At 42.5% G+C, this 13510-nt stretch overlaps 1 protein-coding gene and 1 long non-coding RNA gene across 3 annotated transcripts in view; both read right to left on the bottom strand.

Annotated features, from left to right (window-relative positions):
- The window catches only part of UPF2 (UPF2 regulator of nonsense mediated mRNA decay), a gene marked incomplete at its 3' end in the record, with an annotated part of 53302 nt that extends 40612 nt beyond the window's left edge, over positions 1–12690 (bottom strand). For both annotated transcript variants that reach the window (XM_083859302.1, XM_083859303.1), the window contains exons 1-5: positions 12606–12690; positions 7553–7932; positions 5152–5931; positions 1208–1368; positions 9–206 (exon numbers count right to left, since the gene is read on the bottom strand). In XM_083859302.1, coding sequence (XP_083715428.1) covers positions 9–206; positions 1208–1368; positions 5152–5931; positions 7553–7914 — 1501 coding nt within the window. In that variant the 5' untranslated portion in view covers positions 7915–7932; positions 12606–12690. The remainder of the gene's footprint in view (positions 1–8; positions 207–1207; positions 1369–5151; positions 5932–7552; positions 7933–12605) is intronic.
- The window catches only part of LOC310909031, a 264699-nt gene that overhangs the window by 54688 nt on the left and 196501 nt on the right, over positions 1–13510 (bottom strand). The window lies entirely within an intron of this gene.

The following is a 13510-nucleotide window of genomic DNA, read 5'->3' as shown; positions in this document are numbered from 1 at the left end:
CATCCTACCTCTTGATTCATCTTTGCTGGAATCCTTGTTCTGGGAATATTTTTCATTATCTTTAAACAAAATTGCTGGCACAAAAGCCTTCAAGTCAATGAGATTCTCATAGAAGTTTCTTGCATCTTCATCTTCCCAGATACCCCCCTCCAGGTCATATTCTCCAGGCTTTCCTGGTGTGAAAATATCAATACCAGGTCCATGTTCTGCAAAAAACAGTGAAAGCATAAGAAAGTTATTTACACAAATTTACAATCTTCTATTGGGAGGGATTAAGAATCCTTTTAGGAAGGTGTTAAACTATCTATTACTACCTCTATTTTCACCGAAATATTTCAACACATACTTTAAAGTGTTTTTAACAATTCAGTCTTAATATTAAACATATCAAGAAATTATCTTAAAATCCTAAATTTCATTTTGATTGAAAAAACAGACAGAATCAGAGGAAGTCAAATCAAGAAAAAGTAAGCTGCACATTATATGGTATTAGAAAGTTGTAACAGACTTTAACAACATTAGCATCAAAAGTAATCACTTTGAGTATGATGAACTGTATCCCACTGAGTTTTAAGAATGAAGTTTAAAAAGAACAACTTAATATTTAGAGGCGTTCAAGAAATACAGCTCTTTCAAGTTTAAGGTAATTTAAGGCAAAAGTTACTCATGATTTCAACAACATCTCAATGAGCCTCAAAGTTTAGATTTAAAGGCATTGAAAGCTGCCCTTCTGCTCAGGAGGCCACACAGCCACACTCAGTGACTTATCTGGCTTAACAGTATGTTCCTGCCCATAACATCATGGCCCAAAATAGACTTTAAACGTATTTTTTAACAGTATCAGCTTTTAAAACTCTTAACAGTTTTTAAATACTAAAAACTGCAAAATATTAAAGGAAAGGATCAGGTTAAAAACATTTTTAATTTTCCATTTGTTACTTCATCCCCAGAAACAAACCTAAAGAGGTATTACTTAGGTTTCCATCACTACACAGAATATACAATAGTTATGGTTACATACTAGGCATAATTACTAAAATTAAAAAAAAATAAATGTATTATTCAATAACTGATACCCTTCAGGAGGAAAGGCTGAATGAAATGAAACCAGCAGAAAGAACACAGTGGTTAGAGGGTTTGGTTAGTTTTTCCACCACATCCCAGCTGATTCCAGGGTTCTGTTGACTTGCTTTAGAACCTGGCTTACCCTCAGGTGTTGGTTTCTCTTGGGGGAGGTCAGGCATGTTCTCATCCAAAAGATCAGCCAGAGACTGAGAATTTGCCAACAGCTTCTGATAGGACATTGCAAATTCCTCATATTGCTTGTGGCGATCTTCACTCAGCTCTCCTTTGGAGTGGAGGATGCGTCTACAAAAACCAAACTCACAGTAAGACCACCTTTTTCCTCAAAATAGATCTGAGCTATGCTGAACCATTAGGCATTTCTCTGAGCAAAGCTAACCTGCCCTCTTTGAGGGAACTGTAACAATTTTAGACCACAACAGCAAACATTGAAGTGACACTATTATTTTTCCAAAACACACTGAATTTCCAACTTCAATCCCACTGAGGACAGTACAATCAAAGAAGCTCCAGCTTCTGTGTCCAAAGAGAAAGGCACACTCACTCTCTGCCAAAATTGGGCTGTAACAGTCCTAAGAAGACTTACATAGTAAAATAAAATATTCCACTTTCTCAACAAGCTGGATAAAAGTTGCTTTGCACCTGTAACAATCCATTTCCATATTGTTTAAATGATTACATGAGATATTAACACCAAGAAGGTCAAAAAACTTGCCAGCAGCCCACTGACTTTCCAACAAACCAAGCTATTTCAAGGTTATCAGTCCAAACTATGAATAGTTACAGCTGTTTCTTCAGCTGCTCTTTGTTTTCTTTTACAAAACTATTCATACTTGTTTCTAATAATAATTATTAAAATTGAAATCTGTTGTCAAAAGTAACTTGCATTTGAAGGAACCTAATCACTGCTCACAAGTGCTGGAACCACTGACCAGGCACCCTGCACTGAGATGAAAGCACCAGAAGTCTGAAAAAAGGTGCAAATGCCTCAATTCCCAAAGCAGGTTGTATCATTACATTATCATCTGCAGGATTCCATTACCATTAGGCTTTTATTATGCAATAGGCAAACAGTCACAGTCTTGCCAAAAGACACAAGCATTTTGTAGCATAAGAATTCTGAAACAGTTAAAGCAATGTAAGTGGAGGGATATCAGTCTTCTTGTTCCAGGTTAATTGTAAAACAAAAGTCTTCTTTGCACACATTCACAGGGTAAGCAACAAAATCCCTGCTCAGAACCAGAAGTGGACACAGGTGTCTGGCTAAAGAGCAAGAAGCATTAATGCTGGCAAAAGTTTAATTTCTCTGACAAAACACACTTATTTAACATGTATTGTCTACTCCTGCAAAGCACAGCAAAGAAAAAGTAACAAATTAAATAACCACTGACTATTTGGGAAGTGCAGCAGTTCAGTTTGGATTCAGGAAACACATTAAGTGTCAACTCATAGCTTTTCCATGGAAACCACTGTCCATTGCATACATATTTTAAACCAGCAGCTTTATAAACATGAGCACTGAAGCTCTGTGCTATTGTTAAAAACCAAAAAAAGCAAAGTGCTGTAACAATAGTACAAGACAAGTTCTCAATTTCATTTCCAAGAAGTGTTAACAAATTTAAAGAAGCTAAAGCAAAGGAAGCAAACTTTAAAAAGCATGTATTCACCTCTGAACACAATTATAAGTACAGCACACACTTGTCTTACTTTACATCTCTTCAAAGCACAAAGCAAGTTCAGCACATCTTAAAAACATCCTTAATTTAGACAAAATAAGTTTCTTACATAGCTAACACTTTTTCTTTGGAAAACTCTCTCCAGAATTTGGGAATCAAGGTGTTTCCTTCCAATGACACAGCCTGACAAGTTTTGTTGTGCCTTCAGGTGTCAAAATGTAACTCAAGGTGCTTCTCCTAACTATCCACTATCAACTCAAGAAATGCTTGAGTTTGCTTTAATTTTACCTAAATGATTCCACAGGTAACACAGCAATAAAGCACTGTCAATTTAGCATAGCAATATTCAATTAATTCAACCAAATTGTACAGCTTAAATTATTTCACAGTCATTCTCCTGACAGAGATAAATTGATGAGTTATTTACCTGACAAAATATCATAACCTAAACATGTGATGCAGTTGATGCACAAAAAGGAACAGCTCACTCCCTATTCACCTCATTGATTGTCGAATGACACTGTGAATAAAAACTACAGCAAAATGGATCAGATTTTTAATACACAAGGAACTGCTTTATCCAATTGGGGTTTTTTTTCTAAAAAAACCAAAACCAACTCAACCAAACAAAAACACCCAAAAAAATTGCTACCCACAAAAAAAAAAGTAATTTAAAAGCAAGTAAGGAATCAACTGCACAATCACTTTTCCAAACTCCCCAGTTTAGGAAGATTTCTGTAATTCTCATAGACTTCTTACTCAGTAAATATGTCTTGCCCTCCTCACGCCTTGCACTTCTATAGCAAGCAAATGCCATAAATCTGTTACAGATGTTGTAAGCAGATAAAATCTGCTAGGAAAGTTTTTGGATGTCTTATTTAACAAAACTTATTCCTCAGCTTTTATTCAGGAGTTAAAATAAACACCTTAAAGTCCAGAGAGAGAAATAACAGAGTTCTCTTAATCCAGTGAGAAATTATAGCTCTTCACATTCCTCACCCAAAACAAAGCTTTGCACCCAAGTTCAAAGGGATAATTCAGATTATGAGGTGCTCAGAGGTGCCTCATCTGCCCTTGTCTGATCCACTCAAAACAGGCTCAGTGATGAGGCCAAACCAGGCTGCTCAGGCTCTGTCCACTCATTTGTATCCAGCTGTACAAGTAAATATCAAAGTATATTTCTCTCTCCCACAGATCATTTACATTCTTTCTGCTTCTTGGTTTCTGAACATATTTTATACCTCTCAGAAACGTTTTTCCCCTCTGTTTTCCATCATAGAGACTGTGTAACACTCACTCATTGAAACACCAGCCAGAACCAACGTGCACAGAACCAATGATAGTTGTGAAAATATAAAGTGTCATATTCATTCACTCTGAAAAAATTACACCTGAGTTAGTAATGAACCTTGAACTACTAAGGTACTTGTAGAAATAACAGTACTTCAAAAGTCAGTTTATGATCCTGTGAAATTCAACACTTAGCTGAGACCAGATAGGACTGCAGCACAAAACCCATCAGCACAATGGATTCTTGCTTTGGAAACATAAAAATTTAATGCATTCCAAGCATACATTTGGCTCTGGATGGATGTCCAGAGATGTTCCAGCCTTTTAACTGAAATATGTGTCTATACACAGCAATGTGTTTGTTTCTATCTGACTGAAATGCTTCCAGAATAAATAAAAAAATGACTGTTTTAAGAATAGCATTTGAGTTTATGCTGGCTCCAGTAATGAGAATTCAGGATGCTTTAAAGCCAACAATTATTAAACAACGTGAACATGGCAGAATAAAATTATTCAGATCTCAAGGTCTGCATATTCATACCCTGCAATATTAGTACTACATATAAATATTTAGGAGGACTTTTATCAAATTGTCTATGCCCTCCAACATTTTAATACATTTATTTAATATATATTTGTCCACCTTGGAGTGTAACAGATACCTTCTTAATTTAACCTATTTTTTCCTTCATCCTGGTACACTAAAAAAAGTAAACAAGCCAAAGCAATTGTGGCATATGTTTGGTTAGATCCATGTGGGTGGAAAGGGAGAAATCAGCTCGTGCCAACTGGAAAACGACAGTACCAGCTGGGAAAGCAGAATTGGTCTCATGCTGATAATGAAACAACACCAAATAGAGTAAAGAGAATTACAGCTAAAGGTCAACTTCCCTTTCCTTTAAAAGATACTCAAAGAGTCTGTTTTGTCTCTGCTTTTCAAGTATTCAGAACAAATTTACAACTTTTTTTAGAAACACTGCAGAACACACTTATCTTCTATACACCGCTAACAGACTTTGTTCAGAAATACTGCAGCAAATCTAGGCATTTCATAAATAAACTAATTTTTATTCATAAGTAAAAAGCAACATTCAATGGTCACCTGTTTTGTCTTTCAATATTTTGTAGCTCCCTGTGGTCCCTTTTCAGATGTTTGGTCAAAGATGTAAAGTATTCCTTCAACAAATTCTGGAAGGGCTGTTGTTTCTCTGGGCTAATTATCTCACTAGGAGGAAAGCTCAAGTTAAACTTCTCTGCAACAGTTTTTACTTTCCTGGGTACCAAACCAGCAATGTCATCTCCACAGTGCCGACAAAAGCTGATAACCACAGAAACGTGCGTGTGGGACTCTCGATCAGCGTTAATAATATTTTTAAGCTGCTCATAGATTAAAGACAAACCTTCCTTGTCAGTGAAAATCCCAACTATTGTCAATTCTGCAATGAAACGCAGATCAGTTCTTAACTTGGTAATGTTGGGAGTCTTCTCTTCTTTCCTTGCTTCAAAATGTTTTTTCCAAGCCTGAAGCAATGAAGGAGCGAAATCAGCGTATCGCTGGTGAAAGAGGGAACACAAGTGCACAGCGCAGTTCACGTCTGATATTTTCAGTTTGGCCTCCACAATGGAAGCCACTGCTTCTGCAATGTATTTGCTTAAATTCAGGCTATTAAAGTCATGGGACAAGGAGTCCCTTTGTTGCTCTGTAATGGTTTTTAGCTTCTTAACAAAAGCTGTGTTCTTCTTCAGACTGGAGTCCAGCCTGCTGAAGAAGTTTTCCTCTGGACGACTCTCCGGCGCGTTCTGGTTTTTGCTGCGGAGCTCCTTCCTTGCCTGATGGCGCTCCCAGGCCTCCTGATGGAGCTGATGTGCTTCCTCTTTCTCCCTGTGAGACATAAAAATCAGTCAGTTTTGTTATGAAGCCTTCATCTCAGGGTAGCAGTTCAGAGAAAAAAAAGTCCCAGTTGGAAAACCTTCAAGAGTTCCAACACAACTTCACCTCACTCTCTTCTCAAATATCTAGGCTAATCCTAGAAAGCTAAAGCATCTGCTTCAGAAACTCTGTTTAATTTTTGTGTTGCAAAGGGCAAGTACTACTTGTTACAAAACAAAATTTCTCAAATATTTCTATGCAGAACATATTAATCCCAACACACTTTGAAAATATAAACATGAAACTCCATTTACTAGATGGAGATGAAGTTCTGACTGAAGAGCAAACAGCCTTTCAACAGGTTACTGTATTATACATTTAAGGAAAATCTTTTACTGCCAGACAACTTATTATTACAAATTACATAGAAATTGTTATTACAAATTACATAGAAAATTTGGAATAGATGAAATATATCTGTTCCAGCTAGAATGTGACTATGACATTGCCTAAATCTTAGAAATTAAGTATTTCAGACCTCAGAATGGCCAGAATCTCAGCTTTACTGGTCTAAAGATGCTTCAATACTGTATTACTGCTGGATCACATAATAAGAAATTGGTCTTGCTAATATCACATATTAAACTGCCAGGTTACATTCTGAGTTTGCCATCCAGGTATCAGTTGTCTGTGACTGATTGAAAGAAATGACATTTCTCACATGAGATTTGCTCCTGTTACGTATGGTCTGTAGACCTGTTAATAGTCTGTATTCCAAAATTTTGGACAATAACACTTTATCTTAAATGCATCTGTGTTTCTTTATAGTTCTGGTCTCGGCTGGGACAGAGTTAATTTTCATCAGAGTGTCCTTTATGAGGCTGTGTTCTGTATTTGTGCTGGAATCAGTGCTGCCAACACAGGGGTGTTCTCACTATTGCTGGGCAGGGCTCACACACTGTCAAGGCCTTTTCTGCTCCTCACCCCCACCCAGGACCAGTCTGGGGCTGCACAAGGAATTGGGAGTGAACACAGCCAGGACAGCTGACCCCAACTGACCCAAGGGACACTCCAGTCCATATGACATCATGGTCAACACATCAGTCTGGAGAAAGAAGGAAGGGCAGGGATGATAGGAGTGATGGCATTTGTCTTCCCAAGTCACTGTTACATTTAACAGAGCCCTGCTGTCCTGGGCATTGCTGGGGAAGTGGGGAATTAATTCCTTGTTTTGGTTTGCTTGCCTGCACAGCTTCTGCTTTACCCACTGAACTGTCTTTATGTCAACCCATGAGATTTCTCACTTTTACTCTTTTATTCTCTTCCCCATCCTGTTGAGGGGAGGGAGTGGCTGTGTGGGGCTGATGCCAGCTGGGCAATTGTGCTCTCTATGGTCATCACACGCAGAACATTTTCAAACTCCCATAACAGAGACCAAAGTAACAGAGGTCACAAGTGAAAACTCAAAACCTCTTAGAAGATATAAAGCACAATCAGACAGGCATGTAAAATTTGTAACACTATTATGCAACTTATTAAAAGTTACTCCAACACTGCATCTTTTGTAACTGTGACCACAATCCTGATAAAAACTCCAGATTTGGCACAATTAAACCTTTAAAAGATAACTTACTTCAGTTGAGCAGCTTCTTCTTCTTGTTTCTTTTTCTCCTCCTCCTCTTGTTTCTTTTTCTCCTCTTCTTCAAGTTTCTTTTTTTCTTCTTCTTCTTTCTTCTTTTGCTCTTCTTCTGCCTTTACTTTATCCTCTTCTTTTTTCTTCCTCTCCTTGTCTTCCTTCTTCCTTTTATCCTCTTCCATTTTTTTCTTTTTATCTTCAGGAACCTTTAAAGTCTCTCTCTTCACGCCAACCTTCACATCTTCTTTTGGCTTCTCCCTGGTGCTCACTGGTCGCCTTTCACTAAATTCTTTTTCTTTATTATTTAGCTGAGGTTCTTTTTCTTCCATATTTGCTGGCTTTTTGCGCTCAGCTGGCATTGTGTTACCCAGGCAAACCTGCAGAACCACAGGAAAACAAGTACTTTTAAATTGCTGTTGATATTTTAGTCATTTTTCACAGCCCACCCATATTCACTCAATTCACAAATGCGTGACTCATCAGAATAAAGGTTTATGTTTTCTTGAACTAAGGAATGGACCTGACAGGTAAAAACTAATAATTTTGTAAGGGTGTTGTTCTGAAAAGTTGTCTTCAGCATGAATTGTGAAATAAAAGCATCTTGAAATTTCTACAACCCAAGGAATGTAAGATCTTGAACATAAACAAGTCCATCTGAAAGGAAAAAAATCAAGACTGATGAAAACAAAGTACCCCCAACTTAAAAATAAGTATGTTCTTGGTACATCAGCATGCCTTTGCACCCCACTGACCTTTCTACACATCTCCTAATACTCCCCCTTCCACTACCACTACATTATCATAGGAAAATGCAGGTTAGATGGGACCTCAAGTAATTCAACCTTCTGAGTTCAGACAAGACTGTTTCAGTCTTGAAAAGTGTCAAGGAAAGAAACTGCCCAACTCCTCTGCCCAACCTGCTCCAATGTTGGATTATCCTCACTGGGAAAAGGCATCAACCTGCTTCCTTCTTCCCTCACCCCTGCCCAGGTTTCCCCAGCATCTCCAGCACTCAGCACAAGCAGCAGCTGAAGAGTGAGTAGCGCTGACTAAGCTGTAGCACAAACCTCCCTGCCAGCAGAGCAAATGGAAATAATAGCAGAAAGGCTGCAATCATCAAAACTTATCAAAGGCTACAATTTCTCTCTCCTTCTACTCAACCAACATTCTTGTAAGAGTTTTAACATCTTTGGAGTTTCCAGCCCTCTAAGCTTTGCTTTCATTTGGCTAAGGACACAAAAGGTGACACAGACTGAACACAAAAGGGTAAAATCACAGGACAATTTTGATTAGGAGGAAACTGTGATGAGCACCTACTTCAGCCCTGGCTCCAAGGAGATCCAAGTAGATCAGAGGCCTGGGTAAGGCTTTAGTATGTCCAGGAACAGAGAAGCAATGGTCCCCTCTGGGCACACTGAGAAAAAGCTTTTCCTAATATCAACCTGGAAATTGCCATGGCCCATGCTGTGTTTTTCTCCACCCTACCCCTGCACAGCTTTGAGAAGCCACTTCATCTCCACTATGCTCTCCCCATTCACTTATTTTAAGACAGTAACAGGATTTCTCCCTCTTCTTACAGATCAAGAACCCAGTTCTCCCTGTTTCTCTTCAGATATCAAGTCCTCCAGCTTCCCTGAGTTCTTGGTGATCTTCCACCAGACTTATTTCAGTGTGTCAATACCTTTCCTGGGAACAGAGAATCCACACCTGGACGTGGTAAGCACTGAGCAGAGGGGAAAGACCTTCTTCAGCCTTAAGTTAACTCCTGGTACTACAGCTGAGAATGCAAAAGGGTTCTGCTGACACGTATCAGGGTCAGGTGGGCCAGGTAGGACCACAAGAGGCAATTAAAACCACCTGGGCCGTTACTTCAGGCTAAACTAATTTCTTAAAACCAAAAGTAATTTTCACCTATTTACATGCTGCAAGTTAAATGCATGTGTAGGTGGGATTGATAGGACACCAGTGCAAGTGATGCTTTCTGAAGAGCCATCACTTTGTTTTTATTAGTAACATCAATGGCTGCCCCTGCTTTTGCCTTTCTAACATTTTGCACTGGATGATGTATTCACCAATTCCCTGCATCTCTTTAGAGTGGACAGTGAGACACCTGCATTCCAATCTAATGTAGAGTCCTTCTGGTATTAATTTTGATTAATTTGAAATATGTTTATTGCCTCTGCCATCTCCCAAACAATAAAATGGCAGATTCACATCCTGTCTAACCCACCCAAATGAAACTTTGTATTACAATTTTTAAGGTGCTCGTCCAGAACTTCTGAAGAAACAGGGGTGTGCAAAACTTTACAGTATCAGTGTTCATATCTGGGCAGTGACAATTTACCAGTGGGGAACCTATTCATGACTTGGCCTCTGGCAGCGACTGGCAACAGCATCAAGGGAGAAATGTCTCTGACACTGATTTATGGAAATCAGATCAGCATTGCTTAAACAAGCAGTAGCACATTTGGCTCCCTAATGCATGCCTACAACTGTAAAATCTCAGATCTCAAGATCTCAGAACTACTTGAATTCCAAAAGCACTGATCTGAAAACAGTATTATTATGAAATCAGTACTTAACCAAAGAGGGAAGGGGTTGCCTATGTTTAAAGAAATGCTGGAACAGCATGTCACAGTTCCAATACTCTCAACAAAATATCCAGCTACACATGTAGCTTTTAACAACATGGCCATTTACCACAATCATTATAGTACTTGAGCTCTTACTAAATTTAGGAACTCAGAATTCTGTTTTAAAGATGTATCTGATGTTTGCTTGTATAAAAGCAAACCAGAGAAGATGGGATAAAAAGGAAAGGGATGGAGCATAATTGGACACATTATGGTTTTGACCACAAGGCTGTATTATCCACTTTTCCCCAGTGAACAGTGGAGTAAAAAGAAAAAACCAAAAACCTCGTTTTACAATAGGTTTCTGTTTTGTATCCCAGAACGGGTCTGTTGCAATACTTCTCGCTACCTGCAACGTGTACAGCTCCTTATCTCCCAAACCTTTCCGATGGCTCTGCCAGCTCGTTTGTGCGGACACCAAACGCCCGAGGGCAGGAGGAGGCGGCGCGGCCGCGGCCCCCGAGTCACCCCCGGGCTGATCCTGACCCGGAGCCCCACACGGGGCTGATCCAGCACCGAGCTCCACACGGGGCTGAGCTCCCAGCCGGGGCAGAGCCTCTCTGACAAGCAGGACTGTCCCACAAGAAACTTTTCCAAAAGTTGTAGGAAGCAGGGAAAAACAGCTGGCTCACCTGGGCTTCATTTCCATAGGAAACAAGGCTGACATGGAAACATTAAGAGAAACTTTTTTCTAGTTAATATTTCACATTTACATGAAAAGGCACGATAATGACATGAACTGCATCAGCCAGCAGATGGACAAATAATACTCACACCAGAAAATTAGGAAGGACACAGAAAACAGAGACAAGATAAACAGCCCTATGCCTTTGGACAGCCCATGTCTGCAGTGACACTCACATGCTTTAACACTCCTCCTTCTCGGTTTCAGCACCTACAGATAACACAGTTTTTAGAGGGAAACTATTTCTCTTAATTTTTCAATATTTGATGTACATTGACTCATTTGCAGTTAAGCCAATTTTTATTGTACTTAAGTTTCTACTTTTTTAAACAATAATATTGGAATTTGAAAGAATGGGACTGGGTTCATGATACTCTGAGACTTAAGAAATAGTCTTGAAATACAGAAGTAACATTTAAGAAAAATCATCTGTGTATTTACTCTTGACAAAAGCAGAGAGCAATATAAGGTATTCAGCATCATGAATCCACTCTCAATTCAGAATAAAAGAATAAACATCAACACCTTGGCTCTCAAAGCAATCCTCTCAAGTAGTAAAAACAGTCTACTGTCAAAGCCTGGAGAAACATGATCCCGAATCTCCATCCTCGCAAACTCAAGTATGAGGGAAGGAAACACAGTTCTATTTAACTAAACACAATGAGATGTTTCACTAGAAGTTAAATGGATCACATAAAGAGCCCTTTTTGCAGCTACTCTGGTACAAAAGAGATACGGGAGATAACGAAAGTCGGCAAGACGTCCCACCTGTGACTGGCTCAAAGAGCAACAAACTACTCCATCACTAGTTATCGCAACACTAGGAGATTTTAAAGTTTCAAAAGCAGAAATACAATTAAGATTCTCCGAAAACAAGGGAAGGTGCGTAAGAAGAATACCCAGATCAGTGAGGAGAATATAAACTTACAGGTTTCGGGAGATGAGACACAGCACACAGAAACAAAAACAAACAAAAAACCCCAACAAAAATCCGTAGTGCAGAGAGAGAGAGGAGTCCCGCACAGAGCAGCAGGGAAGGTTCACAGAACCACAGACTATCCTGACTTGGAAAGGACTCACAAGGATCATCAAAGTCCAACTAGTGACACGGCACGGGGCAGCCCCAGAGTGACACCGTGTACCTGAGAGCCCTGTCCAAACACTTCTGGAGTTGAGACAGGCTCGGTGCTGTGACCAGTGCCCTGTTCCGGTGCCCAGCCACCCTCTGGGTGCAGAACCTTGCCCCGATATCCCCCTAAACCTCCCCTGACACAACTCCAGGCCACTGACACATCTCCTGGCCGGCCTTGCCGAACAGCCGGGCACTTTTACTTTCGCTTCTACACCTCTCGCAGAGAGCGTTTCGCTGCCGGACTTGCAGGAAGGCACTTTCCCACCGCCAAACACGGCCTATAGACAAGGCACTAAACATAAAAAACTCCTTCTCTCCCGCCCCAATCCCCGCTCGCAGCTCTCCCGCAGCCCGGGCCCTTTCCCGGGTGGGACCAGCAGCTCGGGAACAGCCGCTTCCGGTCCTGCGGGCCTCCTTCTCCCCCGTGCTCCGGGCACCGCCGGCCGAGCCTTCCCCACCGCGATCCCCACGGCCCCTCCGCCTCCGGAACCCCCTCCCCGTGCCCCGCCGGGCTCCTGTACCCTCCTCCCGCCCTCCCCGAGACCCCTTCCTCACCCCCACCCCGGCACCGCCCTCCCGTCCCGCGGGTGCCCGCGGTACCTGTACCCGGTGCCGACATGGGCCCGCCCGGCGCCGCCGCCGCCGCCTCCTCCTCCTCCGCCCCTCCGAGGCCCCCGAGCGCTTCTCCCCTCACGGCGCCCGGGCCGCCGCCGCGCTGCCTGACCCACGGCACCGCCCCGGCCGAGCCCGCCGCGCCCGCCCCGCCACGCCCGGGCGCCAAGGGAGGAGCGGCGCCGCTTCAGGGCGGCAGAGCGGCGGCTGCGGGCGGCGCGGAGCGGCACCGCTCCAGGAGCGGGGGTTAAGGCAGCGCGGAGGGCAGCCCCGCGCGGGGTCCTGCCGGCGGACGCGTTACCGGGAGCGCGGAGGCGGAAGGGGAAGAGGAACGGGAATGAGGATGGGGATGGAAGGGGGAAAAGGGTTCGGCCCCGCGTTTCTCGCAGCGGCGGGGAAGGGGGAAAGAGCCGCCTGTGAATGTCGCTTCCTCGGTGGCCCCAGCGCGCGGGTCGGGTTGTGGCGCCGCGTGACGTCACCGCGGTGACGTGTCAGCGCCCTCCAGGCGTCACGGCGGCCTCGTGTCGCGGGTGGGGCCCTGGGGTGTCCCCGCGGTAAAACACCGGGGTGGCGGTGTCTGAACACCGCGTTACTGCCGCCTCGGGGGCTGCGTAATGGGCGCCCATTGCTGTGCCCCGCTCTGGCTCCCGGTACAAGGAGGTGCCGCAGGGCGAGGAGGCCTCTGGAGCGTCTCCCCTGAGAGGAGACTGAGGGAGCCGGGCCTGGGCAGCTGGAGAAGAGAAGAGTGAGAGGGGATCTCATGAATGCAAGTGAATACAGCCAAGGCGGGTGCCAAGAGGATGGTGCCAAGCTCGTCTCGCTGGTGCTGAGTGATAACGCAATTTCCGTAAAATAGAACGTAAGAGATTTCAACTCAAATGAGGAAGAACTTC

The sequence above is a fragment of the Zosterops lateralis genome (genome assembly GCF_965231275.1).
Source record: "Zosterops lateralis genome assembly, chromosome: 4".
NCBI lineage: Eukaryota > Metazoa > Chordata > Aves > Passeriformes > Zosteropidae > Zosterops > Zosterops lateralis.
Note: the sequence above shows the minus strand (reverse complement) of the source record. Positions and strands in the feature narration are given on the sequence as shown.